Source organism: Halictus rubicundus, chromosome 13 (assembly GCF_050948215.1).
Source record: "Halictus rubicundus isolate RS-2024b chromosome 13, iyHalRubi1_principal, whole genome shotgun sequence".
NCBI lineage: Eukaryota > Metazoa > Arthropoda > Insecta > Hymenoptera > Halictidae > Halictus > Halictus rubicundus.
This window is the reverse complement of record NC_135161.1, coordinates 13,619,432-13,638,653: the sequence shown is the minus strand read 5'-3', so window position 1 is coordinate 13,638,653 and position 19,222 is coordinate 13,619,432. Positions and strand designations below refer to the sequence as shown.

The following is a 19,222-nucleotide window of genomic DNA, read 5'->3' as shown; positions in this document are numbered from 1 at the left end:
TGAAGAGCGTGTCAATTATCGATCGAGGCTTCTATCCCTCGGCCCTCTACGCTGTGTCCGAAAGGAATTTTCCTCCCTTTTTTTGGCCCCACCGCTGCAGCCGAAGACGCACGCGATGCTATCGATAGAGGGTGGATTAGGATTTTGGCAACACGAGGGCCTACCGGGGTCGATAGATGACCCGGCGAGAGACCTAGTTCCTGGTACCGAAATTGTTAGCTCCCTAAATTTTAATGGACCGCTAGCGTCTCCAGAGACATGCTTTCCGACAAATATAATTAATAATTTGGTTATCCTCATTATCTACAGGATGAATCGTGCGGGGCTTAGCGAGGAGGATGGAGGGGCCTGCGAGAGAGCCTAGTTTCACTGGTACCGAAATTCTCGCATTTTTAGTAGGCTGTCGCGGTGTTAGAGAAAACATAAGTTTCTTTGTCTTTGGATATAATTTACAAGATGTTTATAATTGTAGATGTTATATTGCATTTTTGCTAGCCGAGAGATAATTCTCAGCGCAAGTTTAAGTAATCTGGAACTGGGTCGCTTGTCTTGCCGATAAATAAAATTCCCGAACGAATAAAACCACGCAGGATTTCTTTATCGAATTCTCTGAGCGATCCCCTGCGATAGCATCAATTCGTCTTCAGACCTCTGATAAAGCTGCCTGTGCAACGCCGACGAGAAAATCCGTTTCGGCCACGGCCTACACCGGCAAACCTCAATCAATAACACCAATCCGAGCCCGAGAAAGCCCTCGAATCTCTAATCTTTACGCGTGCTCTTATCTTCTTCGCAATCCTTTTTTTTTTCTTTCTCTTTCATTTTAACCTGGTCAAACGCGTTCGAGTCCTTGACATCGGGTCTCGTATCTGGACCGGAGCCTGCGTATCTGCGTTTTGCATGGCGCAGAGGTCACCGGAAGATACGGAAGATACGCGACGCACAGATGGTGGGAATGCTCGTGTGTTTGTGGCCTGGACGATTTTTCAAATCTGTCGAACCGGAAAACCACCGTGGCCGGTCCAAAACTCTTTTTCCTTCGGAATTCTCTCTGAACGAAAATCTGAATCTTCCTGACATTTGTGGTCGTATGAAAATTACAAATTAAGATTATCAGATATTATCTAATTATATTTTCCTAAGTGTAGAATTTTATTTAGATTAATTACGTAAAGGTATTCTGCCTTCGAATCACATAAATATTGAATTCGAATGTATTGCAATAAGCGTTCTAGCCCTACGTCATTTAGTTTTCTTGTAATCAATTTTTGAAGATGACCTATCTTTGCTTCAATTTGATAGGAAAGAAATCAAGAAGCGACTGCAATATGCAACTTTGCTTGTTCGGTTGGAATATATTTATAAGAATTTTCTAACGTCATCGAGGAGAACTACTGTCGCATAGACCTGTACTTAAACGTTGATTGTGACGTGCATTATTGAAAGTAATAACGAAAACCACGTTCGAGCATCGGAACGAATTAATTATTTATCCTTGAGCGGTTTCTAATCGATACTACAACATGATTACAATGTGCTGCACAATGCAAGACGAAATTGTTATGGATTTTATTCATGACGAAAACCGTCAATGTTGCGGCTATCTTTATGTATGCACTTTGGAATTGTATATAAACGACCATAAATAATGGAAACATTTAGACAGGCCCGTACACATTTTAGTAGAATTTCTGTAAAATTAGAAATTTTCTAAATTAAATTAAAATATATATATCTTTGGTCGTAATGCTTGAAAATTAATGCAGATATATTTACGACGACATCCGCAGTCTAATCATCAGTGCGTTTACAGCATCCCCTAAACTGCGTAGTGTAGTTGCATATTAATATGTGCAGATTAACGTCAATGCTAAAGAATTTCCAATATGTCAAAGGTCTGAGATCAATTTGTTAACATTTTAACGTAATTCTAAATACTAAAAAAGACAGTGATCTTTCATGTTTTGTAAACGTTGATAAAACAGTCGATTAACAAAATTTGTTTGCTAAAATTTCTCAAAATGTTAGTACAGAAATGACTATTCTTTCCTCCTCGTGCTCGCGCATGCGCACTACAGGTGTCAACTTAAACGTTTCAGTTAATCTCATAAATCAAATTAATGTCATATTTGCTGGGTTGCTGATGACTAGCCTGTGGATTCTATTCATTTGTGAGAAAATAATTAGATAAAATATCAAACTGTAAAGACAATAGGAAAATTTTTAAAACATTGTTGCGTTCTTTTCGGTTCACTGAAATTATCTGAAAAAAAAGAAATAAATTTTCACGTCGATTTTGTCTCTCGCAATTGCTGCGGAAGACTTTTATTTCGCAGAAAGCTGCATGATACCGCAATTGAACTAACCCCAAAAAAAAAAAACAAATTGTTAACAGGTCTGCTGACGCGGAATAACTCCATCGACTGTCACGAGTACAAAACTAGCAGCAACCTGCAGAAGAAGCAAGTTTTCGACGCGGTGGCTGCTGCCAGTATTGTCAACAATTGTTCCGGCGTCGACACATCGAAATCACAAGTCATCACCCTGGCAACGTTCACGAAATTTTTGGAATCACGACAGCAGGAGAAGCTGACGGACGAGGAGATCAAAGCGCTCGTCAAGGTATGATTTTTTCGCCGAAAATTCTTCCCTCCGTGCACGATCGAAAAGCTTTCAAATGAATCAGAAATGGTCCGTGTACACGGACTGCATCGCGGAGTAGACGCTCTAAGTGGAAAACTTTCGCGAATTCGTTCGGAAAACGTACCGATCGGTTTCTGTGTATAACACTGCAACCTAATTTCCGGTGCATCTGCCGAGAAATACCGAGCACGTTCCTGAACTCTACGAATTTTATAAGCGACCGAGAATCCTTCTCAAACGCCCATAATTTGTTGACCGAACGAAATCCGATAATTTATTTCAATAAGATCCGTCGCTGCGAAACTCTACGCAAACTCAACTTGCTCGACGACAAATTAAATTTATGAGTAGATGCGCGATTTAACACTAAACCTACCGAGCGTTAACAGTATCTGGTAAATATCGCCTTATAAAAATGGCAACCCCAAATTTATTGAGATTGTCCGTAATTTTCCATATAATAAATGCTTGGACAAGGAAATTTATTCCACTACTTTCCACAAATGAATTTTTATAATTTCAATAATTGTGAAATATAAAACCGGTCATTTGACCGTGGTAGGTTTACCATTTTTATTTGTTTCTTGCAATCGATCCAGGAGACTTTTGTCCTGTAAAAAATTGACAATCTACTTATGGCAGTGTTTTATTCAGTTCCTTTAGTTGTGCTTTGTGTTGAATTGAACAAGTTGTTAGGAGAAATGGAAAATGTCCGAGCGCGAATTAGTAAGGAATTAGGAATTAGTAAGATTTGTCAGAGGCGCAATGTTACTATTACAGTTTATGGAATCGTATTTCAATACTCACACGATGACGACACAGGGGATAGCACAATCAACCAGAACGATTTGCTCTGATTCCAGCGACACGAGCCGGACCCAGCGCTGCGTACACAATGGTGTTTGTCTTTCGAGGGCTTTGCACGGTACATGATGGACAAGGACAATTATGCTTTCCCGAACGAGTACGCGACACCGTCCGAGATTGAAATGCAACAGCCATTGTCCCAGTATTACATCGCTAGCTCGCATAATACTTATTTGACTGGCCATCAGCTCAAGGGAGAATCTTCCGTTCAACTTTACTCCCAGGTTGCTAGAAATACCCAACAATATTTTATACCCCAATTCCCGTTTTCTTTCAATTATCGCAAGCATAAGCAAAATATATTTAGACCCCCGAAACTCTTAAATTGGGACTCTCTGAATTTTTATTTGCTATGCAAAGGGCCGTTTAAGTTATTGCAAGCATAAATATATTTAGTCCCCCGAAACTCTTAAATTAGGGCAACAGTAATATTTGTTTTTCCGGCGATTCCAAAATATTTTCCAAAATGGCTTCCGCAGCCACTTCGGCGGCCGATGTAGGACAGCGAATCCGGGGCTCTTAGAATTTTTATTTATTATACAAAGAAGCCGTTTAAGTTATTGCAAGCACAGGCAAAATATGTTTAATCCCCGAAACTCTTGAATTTGGGCTCTCTGAATTTTTATTTATTATGCAAAGGGCCGTTTAAGTTATTGCAAGCATAAATATATTTAGTCCCCCGAAACTCTTAAATTAGGGCAACAGTAATATTTGTTTTTCCGGCGATTCCAAAATATTTTCCAAAATGGCTTCCGCAGCCACTTCGGCGGCCGATGTAGGACAGCGAATCCGGGGCTCTTAGAATTTTTATTTATTATACAAAGGAGCCGTTTAAGTTATTGCAAGCACAGGCAAAATATATTTAATCCCCGAAACTCGCAGTAATATTTTTTTCCCGGCGATTCCAAAATATTTTCGCATATCGTAACAGGTGGCTTTCGCAGCCACTTCGGCGGCCGATCTAGGACAGCGAATCCAGCTCTCTGAATTTTTATTTATTATGCAAAGGAGCCGTTTAAGCATGCGTCGAAGTAATTCCAGCGGTTCGCGTTGAACGGCAGAAGTAGGAACCGCGGGGGAAGTTTTCCTGTAATGCGGAAACTTCGCCGGCAGTTCCCGGTGCTCTCGTCGTAGAATGCACCGCCGCGTGACATAGTAAATTCGCTTCGCAGGTACTGCTGACGGGCTGTAGGTGTGTGGAGCTCGATTGCTGGGACGGCGATGATGGGTCTCCGGTTATTTACCATGGGCACACCTTCACCACCAAGATACCATTTCGCTCGGTCGTCGAAGCAATTGACAGAAGTGCTTTTGTCAGCTCACCGTATCCCGTGATTCTCTCCATCGAGAATCATTGCTCCCAAAGTCAACAGGCGAGGATGGCCCAAATCTTTCAAGTACGTTATCGCCGTGCGATCGTCACACGTGGTCGAGAATCTCCGAACAAGTTTCAACGCTTCGCCATTTTTCCAAAATTAATACACCGATGGTCGAGTTGCTACCGAAAAATCCGAAACAAATTAAATCAATCTAGTAGATGGAACGAAAATTCGACAGACTCTTTGCGTCCTTCAGTAGTAATAAAAATTAATTTTTACTAATAGATTCTATACAGTTTTCTTTCGATATAAGACGACGATTTTTCTCCGCAACAAGAAAATCTCTATCCCCTCTTCTTCTTTGGAAATTGCCCGATCAGTTGACGGTCTGCTAATCTTACGGGACCCATAAACTCTCGGCCCCCTCTGAAGAGCACTGTCGAGTCGAATGGGCACTCTCATCCGTAACACGGCGAAAGCCGGCCCCGAGCCATCGTCTTATATCGAATGAAGAATGATACAAAGAAAATTTCGACAACGTAAATTTGTATCATCTTTTGCGGTTTTCGTTTCAGTCGGTTTTCGGTGAGAAGCTCGTGACGAAATTCCTGTTCGAGTCGGATTTCAGCGACGACCCGCAGCTGCCATCGCCGTCGCAGTTGCGACACCGAATATTGATCAAAAATAAAAAAATGGTGGTGGATCCCACCGGTCCCCTGGCACACGCTCACTTGCCTCACCGTGGCAAGATGCTTATGTCCGATCGTGCATCTTCCATGAAACAGATGCGCACTGACGTAAGCGCTGCTTCCGTCGTTGAATATTTCAGCGAGGACGATGACGACGAGGAGGACGATGACGAGGACGACAATATTGACGGTGAGCCAAATTACTTTCAAATATTTTCACCGTTACGGAACCGACGTCTCACTTCGCGGGACAAGTCGCGGTCCCGAATCACCTCCCTATGCGAACACATTATGCAGTGACTGCATAACTTCTTTTTAATTGCGTCAAGTTTGACGCGGGAACTGATTTAATTCATTATTAAACTACGACGGGTTTGTTTAATGGAAATTAGATTACAGTTGACTCGGAATGTCTAATAGTGACCGCAGAAGTTTCAGAGAATTATGAGCTCGAATCCGTTGATCATTTTAACAAAATACAGTTTGAGCTTCCCATAATTGCTTCTCCAAAATTCCCGGCGAACTTTACATCATTGATCCAAGAAAGTCTGTGGCAATCTTCGGGGGCGTTAAACCCGAGGTTCATAATCTATTTCAAGCCATGGATTAACCTAAATACCGGGACCATAAGATTTCCCATTATTTCATCTGTTTCAATTGTGTCTTATCGCCTCATCTCGGCACAAACGTTTCAGACACTCGGGAACAATTGGTTCTCGAAAATATTGTCTTGCTGAAAACAAAACAATAAATTCGATTAGGCTTGCCTGACGATCTGCCTTCGACAATTATTTTTAAAAGAAACGAACAAATCAGATTCGAAATTCCCATTTATTCGCACCAAGATCCGCAGTCCGCTATCGATCCCGCGGCACACGGTAGCAATGAATCCGTTTGATGAATAAAAAATTGAACAGAGAACTTTCGCTTGCAGACAATTCGATTTCCAGTTACGAGAGGTACCTGGGCGGGACGCAGGTGCCGCATAGTCGATTGAAATCCGATTCTGCGGTCGACGACAAGTCCCAGAAGCAAAGCAGCCAAATAGCCAAGGAACTCTCGGACTTGGTAATTTACTTGCAAGCGATTAAATTCCGCGGATTAAACACAACGCCGGGAACCGCAGCGACTGGAAAAACGCGTCATCAGCCGCACACAGGCCCTGTTCAGAGGCATAGTATCGCTGGCATAGCAACCTCCAGCATACCTGGCACTTCCGGTTCACCGCAATCCTTGTCGACGTCGGCCTCGCTCGCCAGCGGGAGCAGCAACATCGACAATCTCTTCAGGTTCGTTCCCCAGTACAGTATCGTCACCGTGGCTGCCAAAAATTTATCCTCACCACTGGAGGAAAATCATAAATACCCTTTTTGGAATTAAAGAAACGTAAGATCGAAGATTGCATAATTATTTCAGAACAAATCGCGGCATCCCTGCCTGTTTCCAATGCTCCTCGTTGAACGAGAGCACGGCGAAGAAGATCTGCAGGAAACAACCTCTGGCGGTTCTGGCGCACTCCGAGACCCAGTTAATTCGCACATACCCGGCCGGAATGCGTATCGACTCCACCAACTTCAATCCGGTGATCTTCTGGGCGTTCGGGATACAGATGGTGGCGTTGAACTATCAAACGGACGACGCAGGATTGAACCTGAACGCTGCGATGTTCGAGCAAACTGGACAGTGCGGATACGTCAGGAAGCCGTCGGTCATGTGGGACAAGGGACACATGATGTACAGGTGCTTACGCGTCTGCAAATTCAAATACACTCTGCAATCATTTCGATCGGTCCAAAACAGCCTGTCGATCTTCTCAGATTTCTGTCATAAGTAATTAAAATCCCCAAGTCCAGTGAGATCAGAGCTTGAACTCTCTGCGGTTTCGATTACAATCTCTAGATCGCTCGATGTTGTGAAGTTCGTCGATGTAAATTCCGTCCAATCCTCAAGTATCTCGAATATCCACAAACACGTTCCATTCAATTTCCAGGCGGTTCAACCCTTGGGACAAGGAGTTCGACGGCCTGCACTCGGCGCACCTAACCTTGTCGATAGTCTCCGGCCAGTACGTGTCCCCGACGAACTTCGTGGCGAGCACCTACGTGGAGATCGAGTTGGTCGGTATCCCGAGCGACTGTGCGAAGCACAAGACCAAAGTAGTGCAGAACAACGCTCTGAATCCGATCTGGAACGAGCGGTTCTGTTTCCAAGTGATGTTCAAGGATCTGGCGTTCCTGCGTTTCGGGATCGTCGAGGCCAGTTCCCACCACGTGATCGCTCAAAAGGTGATTCCGTTGAAATGCCTACGGCCTGGGTACCGGCACGTTCGGCTACGCTCCTGCAAGAACAAGCCTTTGGCCCTGTCCACGTTGTTCATCTATTCCCGCTTGGAAGAGGAGAGTCTCGACTACAACACCTGCTGTCGCGACCATAAGGAGCCATCGAAGCGGTCGTTGACCGGTAAGGAGCCGGAGAAGCTAACCACGGTAGACCCAGGACTGGGCGGTGTCACGTTGAAGAGAAGGATGTTCTTCCTGATGGTGTTCCACGTGGTGCCGAACGAGCCGTACACCATTCTGAAGGTGACGCAGGAGAGCACCACGCAGGAAGTAATGTTGCAAGCTCTGCAGAAGGCTGGGATCCCGGCGGACCGGGTGGACGAGTACATCTTGGTGGAGGAGGTGTCCCGAGGCTGGGAGAAGAAGGACAAAGAGGAGCTGCCGACCCAACGAGTCCTGGACCCTACGGAACGTCCGCTTCAAGCGCAAGCCCTGTGGAAGGGTCAGGGTCGGTTCCTGTTCAAGAGAGTCGGCGACGACCCGAGCACCAGAGCCTGGCTGGCTTCCATCAGGAGCACAGCGGGTCACTCGAAACTGGACTCGGAGAGGGACACGTCCACCCACATTTGGGACGAGACCGACACCTTCCTGGTCTGCATCTACAACGTCTCTCCGGACATTCCTTACGCGATCCTGCGGGTCAGAGTCAGTAGTTCAGCTCAGGATGTCCTGGCGCAGGCGCTGGTGAAAGCTAGGCGGATGGAGGACCCGATGAAGTTCGCTCTGGTCGAGGAGCTGGAATGGGGAGGCACCGGGGCCGTCGGCAGCGGGAATCGGCAGCTAAGAGTCCTGCGGGATGACGAGAACGTGTACAGCACGCAGGCGTTCTGGAAGACGCTCGGTAGATTCATCTTGAGGGAGCGGGAGCAGGTGATCCCCAGGCGTCATCTGCTCCCGGCGACCCTGGACAGGTTGAGCAAAGGATTCGGCGTCGGCAGATCGGTCTCCCTGCCTGGGTCCAGCAAGGAGAAGGCCCCTGTTTCCGAGGCACTGTCCGATCCCACGTCCAGGGGAGCCAGACACCGTCTGCTCACACCCGGACGCAGGAGAGAGGTCCATTCCGACGGCGAAGACGCCAGAGAGTCTGATATTATCAACGCGGCTCTGCACCTGAAGAAACTTTCCCTGAGGAAGCTACGGGTGTGGAAGTCATAGTGGCAGTCCCGGGCGACGTCGATTTCATCGATCTTCGCCACTCGGAGGAATGAGTCGTAAGTCCCCACAACCTAGACCGTTGTATTTCCGAAGACGGAGGCTAACTATGCGATACTAGTCAACCAACCGCTGAACGGCGATACACACACGCGCTCACACACACGTACATAGACACAGACGCAGCAGACACACAGATTGGACGCGAATCCCGAAGGTCGGTCTCGAAAGCAGCCTCGTGTCTACGAACAGCATTGGAACGCTGTCGAACCAAACAGACGCCTAATTGTACTCGACGGCAATCGATCATGCGGATCGGAGTCGGGCGAACCGGTTTAAATGAGTAGTATGATTGAGACAGACGGAGTTTGATTGGACGTGGTATTTGTAAGGATTCTCGAGGGTCTCGACCGTCTGACCACCCTGTCGACATGGGACTTTTATCGTTTGCTTCGGTGCTGAATACTTCTTCGTTAACCCTGCTACGATCTTAGGAGAGTTCTACAGGTTCTTTGTATTGATTAGAGGGTTGGGAAAGCTCCTCGGATTTTTCGGTCAAGAGAAAGACGTGGTTAATTAGGAGCCGAGTAGAGTTAGTAGAGTTGTTTCGTTCAAACTCACAGCGAAGTTACCCAAAATACGTTTAAATCAACAGGGGATTATATATATATTTTTATAATTTATTTTGAACGCGACGAGTAACTTGAGGGTGTGTCCAAATCGAATTTTGCAGATTCGCAGTCAACGATATACGTAAAAGCGGAACACGGGTCAAGATTTTGACCCACCTTTTTCTAACGGTTCGGAACCACTTAAAATGTAACATTGTCGACGACAGTTGCGTCGCGATCGATATTATAGCAATTACGCGGTCGATGTCGATGGATCGTGGCAGGGTTAAGCACAATTCAGCACAGTTTCGATTTTTTCGACGCGCCCGCCAAGCGAGTTCGACAACGGCAAGCGGAACCGTGATTAATTTTTGGAAACAGTTTTCTAGTGATTTTCTAGTCAACCATGATCGTCATGCGAATTACGTTCTTCCGAGGACAAATAGGGCTACCGAATTCGGCGCTTCCCAAGCATATCCCCCCGAAGAAATAATACTCAGAAAACTATCATTCAATCGCAGCATTCAGTTTCGACACGATTAGTTCATTTGGGTTTCCAGATCGACATAATCCTGTTTTCCATATTTTTGTATACGCGTGTACATATTTTTAATCTAAACTATATATTTTAATATGTGTATATATTTACATTTAACGGATACATTGTACTTAAAATACCAAAACCGAAAAAAAAAACGAGGAGAAAACAAAAATTCTATATCGTCGTGAGATCGCGAGAAAAGAGGCTTCGTCGGAAACGTTTATTGTGAGAGAAAATACAAAAACTAGTCAAGTTCAGTTCGATGATGAAGCCGTTATATCAATTTCCAATATCGATGTAACTTACACCGGGACCTGATTCTTTTTTATAAGCATTTACTTGCCCCCGCCCCTCCCCCCAGTTATTAACGCTTGCACTTTGAGTACCTGACGTGGACGTTCTCTTTTATTTTATCGGCGTTTCATAGTGTACTTTTGCATAGTCGTCGTGCAGTCTACTTAATGTTCAAAGAAATTCGTACCCCGAGAAATTTAATAATATCCCAGCAGAGGCAAAGCGTCTTTACACTTGTTTGTTTAATTTTGTTCCCAGGAATTATCAACAAGATTCCTCATTTTTAGAATAAAATTAGATTCCATATTAAATGAAATATGTTTCAGGTGGAAGCTAAAAATTTTGAAAGATTTTCGTTTCAATTATTCCGCATAAATGAGTCAACTCTTTGTAACAGAATAGATTGCACGGTGCCGCGTCCATTTTTACGAAAAAGCAATGACGAAGACAAAAAGAAAACCGAAACGGGTAAAAAGCGAACGCAGATGAAGAAAGTTCGGGCAACCCGAACGACTATAGTATTCTTCCACAATTGTTCTGTTCTCGCATGATTTTCTACGAGTCGATTAGTTGAACCGCCGCCTCCCTTCCGGCGTGCGAATAAAGCTGAGAGCATAAGTTATAGACGATTAGCAACGATCCACCGAATGGTCGCGAATGATTCGAATGCGAAAGTGAAGACGTCTAGTCAAGCTCTATCATCGACGTATCTCTCGAATCGAGGTGTATTCAATGATCTTTCTAGGCGCGACCCATTTCAAACGTGAACGGAATGGTTCGTGGAACGAAAGTTCTCGCGACAAGTTGATCTCGTCAACGGCGAGTCTCGGATAAAAATAGAAGAAAGCGAAAAGAAAAAAAAAAGAGGAGGAACGAAAAACAGTATTATTTCCATGCCGCCGTAATCCTCGGTGAGCATAACAAAGATCATGCTAGTCAAGGGAACCGCTCTCGTTCGCTCGCGAAAACCACGGTTGCAATCCGGAGTTCGATCATCTAACCGCTCAAGATCATCCAGATGACCTTCGCTGAATTCGTCGTTTCGAGTAGCCAATTCTATCGTTCTAATATTGCAAGTACAGCGAGATCACTATGCCAGGGACGCGCGGATCTACGGCCGAGGGGCAGTGTCGTCAGATAGGGGAAATCGAGGGGAATACGGTGACCCCCTCTCCGCCATTAGCCAGTCACGGCGCAGACGCGGACGCAAAGCGAATAGGGTGCGCGCATCACGGTCACGTGACGAAAGCGCGGGGATGCTCGTCGCCGGAAAGTAGGGGAATAGCGTCGTGGAAGGGGAAGGGTAGAGTGGGGGGACAATTTTGTTAATCTGGCCGACACTGCAGGAGGGGATGCAGTCTTGAGCGGTTAGGTGAGCTTTTATCCTAACGTTCGCGCGCGCATAGTCTTCGCCAGTAGTTCGGAGAACTATGAAAATCTTGTCGAGCCCTCCCACACCCCTCTCCCCCAGCTAATGGCCAATAGCATAGAGAAAATGAAAAACGCTAGTCGACGACGTTCTATCGCCGCGCGGACTCATCTGTTTTTATCATTTCAATTGTTACGAGAATGCAGTGCGGGCAATGTTTGTACATATTCGCGCATCGTCTTCTCTGTTATTATTATACATAATAGATATATTATATATATAATCAATTATACGATCGACGAGAGTTCTTAACGCGCGTGGAGTCTTGCTACTTACGAGGAAACGTTTGACGCTTGTGCGAACTATTTCTGCAGAGTTTTAACCCTTTCACACAGATGTTTATTACACGCGGTGGTGGGAGTGCAATGCGTCGAATGCACTGTACAATGTTCTACGAAAAGATTGGGGTGGTTTTCGTTTATCTGGGCTGTTTATCTCGAAACGTGACGAATAAATATTTAAGGCGAAAATCCGCAGTTCACGAGCATGATAGAAAGTTAAACAAATGGAAGAATTCAAGGTAGAAATTGGATGAAAATTCGTGGAAAAATTCCGAACAGTGGACGCGAAACGAGAAATGTTCAAAATCGAACAATCCAGAGCGCAAAAGTCCAAGTCACAAAAGAATGTTGAACAGTGCGAAACACGCGATTCGCGCACCACAATTCGCGGCGACCCAAGCGTCTTGCGCTCCCTTCGTTGCAAATCATATTTATTATATATTGTTGATACTGAGAGACGAGTAAACAGGAAAAGAAAAACCGTAGATCAATGTTCCTTTTACAATCGTTGCCCCCTTACCCCCCACCCGCCGGACTGTTAACAGAGTTATTTATTGTAAAAGAGGAGAGACCAAGGAGCGTCGGTCGTTTTACCATTTTTCATTCCACAGTTGCTTCAGCGGTACGCAGAAAAAAAATGTATTATCACAAAATACTGTCAACTCTCGGTTTCGGTGTGTACCGATCGAGACCTCCAGCCTAACTTTTTCTCACTGTATAATTCTATGTACAGGCGGACGAGTAATTAATAGCGGAGAATAATTAATAACGAAGTCTTTCTACCGCGGGCCGGAGACGCCACGAACACGTTGCCCTTCGTCTTCCATTCGCTAGCATACTCTGATAACGTGTTTTATACTTTCGATGAGCCACGACTGACAATTTCACATGTGTACGTGTACGACACTTCCTCTGGCAGCGTGACCGGCGAACGCTCGGATCCCGGGGACGAACCTAATCGCTTCGTCCTAGCACCGCCGACTCCGCACGAGAATCGATTGTTCGCTTGATTGATGTGCTTCGATGACAGATTATCGTAAATATAAGGAAACAAGGAATATAGGAACGATATGCTAACGAGAATAATTATCGTAGACTACGGTTCCCGGGGATCGGAGGGTGTCGCAGAGGGTCGCCTGCGACAGAGAACACGCATAATTTCTTTCGAGAATTTCGTGGCGCCGCTGAGCACCCTGATATATTTTTGGACACCACTTCCTTAGTATAAACTATCCCCCGTTTATCTTCGACTAATATGATAAGCGATCACTCGACACAACATATCTCTCTCGACGCAAGTGTCGCGAACGCGGATGATCGAACGGAAGTATGCGAACCCGGCGACCACCTGCTGCACAAATCAAGACGCGCTCGATGGTGTCACGATCGTCGAGGGAAATCGATTTGAATCGTCTCGATGATTTTCGATTTCCCAGTTTCTCGGGTTCGAAACGGCATTCCGAGCGCGTCTGCCATCATATCCGGTACAAATATCATTTTACAGGATCACTAGATTTATAAATAAAACGTGAACAGGTTCAGCTGGCGAGTATCTTGATCAAGCGCGTTTCAATCATTATTTCAAGCGTTCGACGCGTGGGCGCTCGATAAGCGCCGCTGCTCGGGGCTGTGGGAGTCACCGTAGCAACTCTCGCGCATGCGTACTAGCGGGGGGCGTGGTCAACCACGCCCACGCTCTCCCCACCGCTCGCTGCGCTCTCGGAGCAGTGGAGTTGCAGAGCTGCTGCTTATCGAGTGGCCACTGTACATGTATAACGACGTTGAATAACTGTTATGTTCCTTCGAGTACTTAATTTTTATTAAAACAGTGAAATGCACGGGGCATTTCTGTGTTTGATCGTTCAATTTATTGCAACACGACAGGGAGGTACATTTTGTGAAGTGTGTCTTTAATTAATCGAATCTGTCGTTCGACAGCAGAGGAACGGGACGCGATGTAAATAGACGAACAATGGCTACTAATAACGATAACTGACGGTTAATTTCGATGCTCCTTGGGTCTCGGCGAAAAACCCCCGCATCGAGAATATCATCGACTAAAAAACGGACGTCTCTCCCTCTCTCCCTCTCTCTCTTTCTCTCCCCCGCTCTCTTCGAACGCAGAGGTGCACGTGAACGGCAGTCCTTCGCGACTGTTGTTTGTTAGGAAACATTTTCAGAAGCATCCAAGCGTCGCTACGCGCGCACGGAAAATGTTTAAACATGTTTTGAATTAGCGCACAGTTTTTTCCACGGGATGCCCCCGACTACTCCGTAAGATTGTTTCCCTATAATTTTTCAATCTCTCTCTCTCTCTCTCTCTCTCTCTCTCTCGCGCGCGAGCGCGATTCCATTCGCGTAACGGCGCTTATGCTTGGAGCAAGAATCCTCCTCGCGACGGACTCCGAAAAGTTTGTCGAAAGACAGAAACGAAGAAAAAGGAAAATAGAGAAAAGAAGGAACCTATTTATAAGACGAAAACCTACATTGTACTCCATCAAAACGAGAAACGACTCTCTATGTACTTCTTAAAACTTTTGGGACCATTCTCATTAAGCACACTTTCTCGAGCGAGCTCCAGCGGAGCCGCTTCAAACGCGAACGATGCAGTATTAATTTCTCTTTTCCGTCGACGGGAGAAAAGAAAAGCCGGAGGAGAACGTTGGAACCGGGAACGGAAAATGGTAAAAGGGTTCGTGAAAAGAGAAAGAAAGAAAAAAAAACAGTATAACGAAAGAACCGAAAGAAGCGTTTTCGATACTCTCGACGAGGTTCGAAAGTTTAATTAATCGCTGATCACACGAGAGAATATTTTAGACGCTTTCTAATTACGCGGCGAAACTCCATCCGGATCACGGTGAGAACTTTCGCGTGAAATATACAGGGTGTTCGAAAGATAACAGAGTTCTGGTGGATTCGTTTGTTAGCAAGGTTACAGCACACCTGCATTCATGCACGCGAAATCCGTTGATTGTCCTCAGAAAATTAGCAATCTTGTGTCGAGAAACGCGGGAGAAAAACTTTTCGATCAAATCGAACCTTCCGGAACATGTACGAAACGCGTTCCAACGCACTCGAAAGGAGAGCTATGACGTATTATACTCTGTACTGATCGGGCATATCCATATTGTACATATCCGTGGTTCTTCGATAGCTGTTACATTAAATATGTGCGCGTAATATCTAAACAAATAACTAAATGGATAAATTATTCGCATTCGCGCGTAATATGTATACTCGCGCGGTGATAGGCCCGCGCAGGTCTACCGAGCGTTGGACGCATGTGGGCGGAGCAATTTGAAGAAGATTGATCGAAGCCCCGCCCAGTCGTCGAGGTGCTCATTCGATATCGTATTCGTCTACTGTGCCGCATGAGAATCTTCGCTGGGAGTGGGGGTACGCACTAGCGGGGAGCAAGGTTATTGGCTCGAGCGGCCGCTAAGCCCCGCCTATCTTCTCTGCGGACCTGCGCAGTTCGAACTGCCTCTGATGCTCGGTAGACCTATACGATGTGCGCTGGACAGAGTTGGAAAATTGACTGGGGGGACTGTACCTGTGCTAGATGTCTGATTTTGGATGTGGTGGTCGCAAAACCTTTGTCACGTGGTCCTACAGTAATCTCTGGGAGTTAGGTTATATTTTTAATTGTTTAAAACGACAGAAGTGGCAGAGGGAGTTCTTTTAATTAGTGGATTTTCAGATATATGATTTATTAAATATTGCCGGCCATTTACGATTGCATCAGGACCATGTAACCAATCAGACGCGCGTTTCCCCCACCAGTGAACCTTCGAACTCCGCCCAGAACACGTGTATCGATGCATGTATAGGCTTAAATGTACCGGATGATTCGACGACAATCGGTCGCATGTACCACAGTCCCTCGTTAAAATAATTTTCGAACACGTTCAAGTGAATTTTCTAATGTTACACGTGAGACACCCACACGAAATAGGTTCGTTATGGAAGAAAAATCGACCTGTATAAACAAAATAGAACCGCGTATATTTTTGATTATTTTACACAAATCGTGGGCGATTTGTCGTCCGGTCAAACGGTACGGGTTACTCTTAAACGATTACGAACTCTGCGGTGCACCTCCGAGGCGCGATTCGAAGCCAAAGAAAGACAAGAAGAACGCTATTGATAACATGAAAAAGTTGATAAACAGTTTAAAGAAACGTTTCTGCCATATGGCCAGGCTGGCCCGGCCACGGCTGTTAATCTGTCTAATAATATTTAATAAAAAGTCTTTTTCATAAGTGTGAGTTTTATGATACGTATACATATATATTAACATATATATGTATTAACCTAACATTCATGAGTCTATATAGATCTATATAGAGACATATATATATATTATATATTATATATATTATGTAATATATATTATATACACGCGATAACGGATTTAACAAGATTGTGGTTCGTTTCCACTGCATTCTCATCGGGCGGCTATTTTGGTGCGTTTATCAGTAAGTTAGGTCGTTGTGACTATCGATTCAGTTTGCGAATCATTAATTGTATAGTCGGCGGTCGATTTGTTAAGTGACCGAACGGTAGTAACGTAACCCAGCCTGGGAGATGAGACAACGTCACTATAGCGCCGAAAGCGGTCGGGACCGATCGCTTGTTTTCTATAGTATACTGCAGTGCTGGGCACGGTCGGGGCCCCTCCAACGCCTGGCTTCCCCCACCACCTCTCTCTCTCTCTCTCTCGTGCAGCGCGCACCTTCATCGCGTTCGCTATAGTGTTTGTCCCTCCGTAGGCAACCGTACGTACATTCGTAGCAATACACGTCAGGCGAAGCGCGTCCTTTCTCCATGGTAACGGCGTCTACTTTCCAGTAGAATGGGCGGGGACAATGGGCGCTAGGGTGGGGGGACGGTTTCGCCTGACAATGAGTCGAGACACGTGTGCCCAGCACCTGGTAAACTGTTTAAATTGAGACTTTTGTACGATGTAAAACCTTTGTTCGTGAACAAACCCAGACAGGCCGTAAACTTATTTTTTCATACACTTGTGAGAAGCTCGGAATCGGTTCGCAGTGTTGTTTCAGGAACTCTAATCTGAACGTGCTTTTACGCTCTTTAATTAAGCGTTCGATCGATAAGTTTAACATGCCTCCCTAGAACATTTGTAATTATGCCAATAAACCACCCGTTATTTCATTAAAAGCTCCCTCTTTCTCTCCGACTTTCATTATACATGGACAATGAAACGTTTACCTATTTTTTTTTTGTTTTTTTTTTTTTTGTTTCTTTTTTGATATATTTCATTTTTGTACGGGTAACCCTAAACGAATGGTTATTTGTTAAACTTTTTCTTGTCGCGTAGATAGATGTTCGTGTACCGTGTAAGCCTCCTCTATATTCTGTATTTTGTACTGTACAAATTTTTGTATTTTAATATACAACTTTCTATACTTTGAAGAAAGAAAAATGGGAAAAAATGAGAAGGAACGTGTACGCTTCTTATTTCGGTTTTTGTCGCGACGCACGACGCTTTATTTCGGACACGTATCTGATGAGAATATACCGTTTAATACAGATAGTTGCATCGTTATCTGGTTACGTCACCACTTAAATGCTACAGCGTTCTTACGTAAGTGGTAACTATACTTTATCTGGGAATAAGTATACTCGAAGCAATCACACAGTATATAGATCATCACACAGTCTCGCGAAGCTGCGTCGACGCTTGTAACGAGAACAATAGGAATTGTACCGAGCAATTTTGTGCCACAATGTTAACACGACTTATAAATAATCATCTTTTACAAAAAAATAAACCTTAAATCGACTATTCATTAAACCAGAAGATTTTACTTTATTTACGAAAGAAGAAAATCCATTGCATGCCAGACAGATTGCGTTTCGTTCCAACAAAAGCAATTTTTAAACAATTCCCAACCAGGCTGCGAATTTGTGTGCAAAATAAAAATTGCATTTTTAAATTGTTCAAACATCTTTTCCTGTTTTGCGTTCGATTCGCTCGGTTTTGTCATAAACGCGTAATGTCCGCAGTCTATATAACTGAACTATGAAAGCACTGGCTAATTACCCTGGTCTCTGATTAGTACGATTAAGTTACTGCCAATTTTTGTTTTCAATTGATCAGCCAACGAGAACAACACTGATTGTCGGTGGAGAACACACGAGTACGGAGGATTCAAACGAAATATTAATTATACTAGTTAACGCTAACGACAGAGGTGTACGTTTAAAAAATTCCATCGTAGAGTGTAAAGTTCAATTCTTGCAAAATGACAGACAGCAAGTTCTAACATTGTATTTAATAGTTTAGCTTAATGTTCGCCGCGACATGGCGGGTGTCGAGGAATTACGGAGAGGTAGTAGTGAAAAAGAACAAATATAAACGTATCAGTAATGGAATAATTGAATTATTTGACGAACTATACACGCCGGTACAACGTAGCTCGGGAACATTCGTTCGGTTCAAATGATATTTATGTAAATGAAAAACGGTGGGACGTGTGGAGGACGTTGTACGAGTAGCAAATGTCATTATGTAGAATGCTCTTTGGCGTTATTGTGTATACTCCCACGTAGCACTACGTTCTACGTATGTAATATGTACTCATAAACGGAGAAAACGCATGCGGCCATCTTGAGGTTTATGTATAATTTATCACTACGGTGGTACCGTGTTAATATACCGCTGGCATTGTTGAAGAAAAGAAAATCTCCATGTAAATAAACATGAAAAGCATTTTTATAAATAACCGTCATGGTTTTTATTCGCTGACCGTAATCCCGTTTTTATTTTGTCATTGTTATTGTCAGCCATTGTAGCACTTGAAAAAAGATACAATTACTTTTTCGCTTTATGATCGATAGTAACAAGATTACACATTTTTAAAGACGAGTATTCAATAATTCAAACTTTAGATTGCACAATTGAAAAGTATCATTACTTTAATATATTCGAGTGTTTTTCCTTGGTGATTTATACAAGAAAATTGCATACTGTTAAGAAATTGTTTGTTACATGCATAATTCCCAATTTTCTCGTTATCTGTTTTGCATAATT

General features: G+C 44.2%; 1 protein-coding gene across 1 annotated transcript in view; it reads left to right on the top strand.

The window, feature by feature from the left end:
- LOC143360263 (1-phosphatidylinositol 4,5-bisphosphate phosphodiesterase epsilon-1) overlaps positions 1 to 18,971 on the top strand; it is a 128,438-nt gene extending 109,467 nt beyond the window's left edge. The window contains exons 15-21 of the mRNA XM_076798957.1: positions 2,396 to 2,622; positions 3,507 to 3,734; positions 4,683 to 4,907; positions 5,405 to 5,708; positions 6,453 to 6,807; positions 6,935 to 7,258; positions 7,509 to 18,971. Of these exons, the coding sequence (XP_076655072.1) occupies positions 2,396 to 2,622; positions 3,507 to 3,734; positions 4,683 to 4,907; positions 5,405 to 5,708; positions 6,453 to 6,807; positions 6,935 to 7,258; positions 7,509 to 9,012 (3,167 nt within the window). The 3' untranslated portion in view covers positions 9,013 to 18,971. The remainder of the gene's footprint in view (positions 1 to 2,395; positions 2,623 to 3,506; positions 3,735 to 4,682; positions 4,908 to 5,404; positions 5,709 to 6,452; positions 6,808 to 6,934; positions 7,259 to 7,508) is intronic.
- The last annotated feature ends 251 nt before the right edge of the window (positions 18,972 to 19,222 follow it).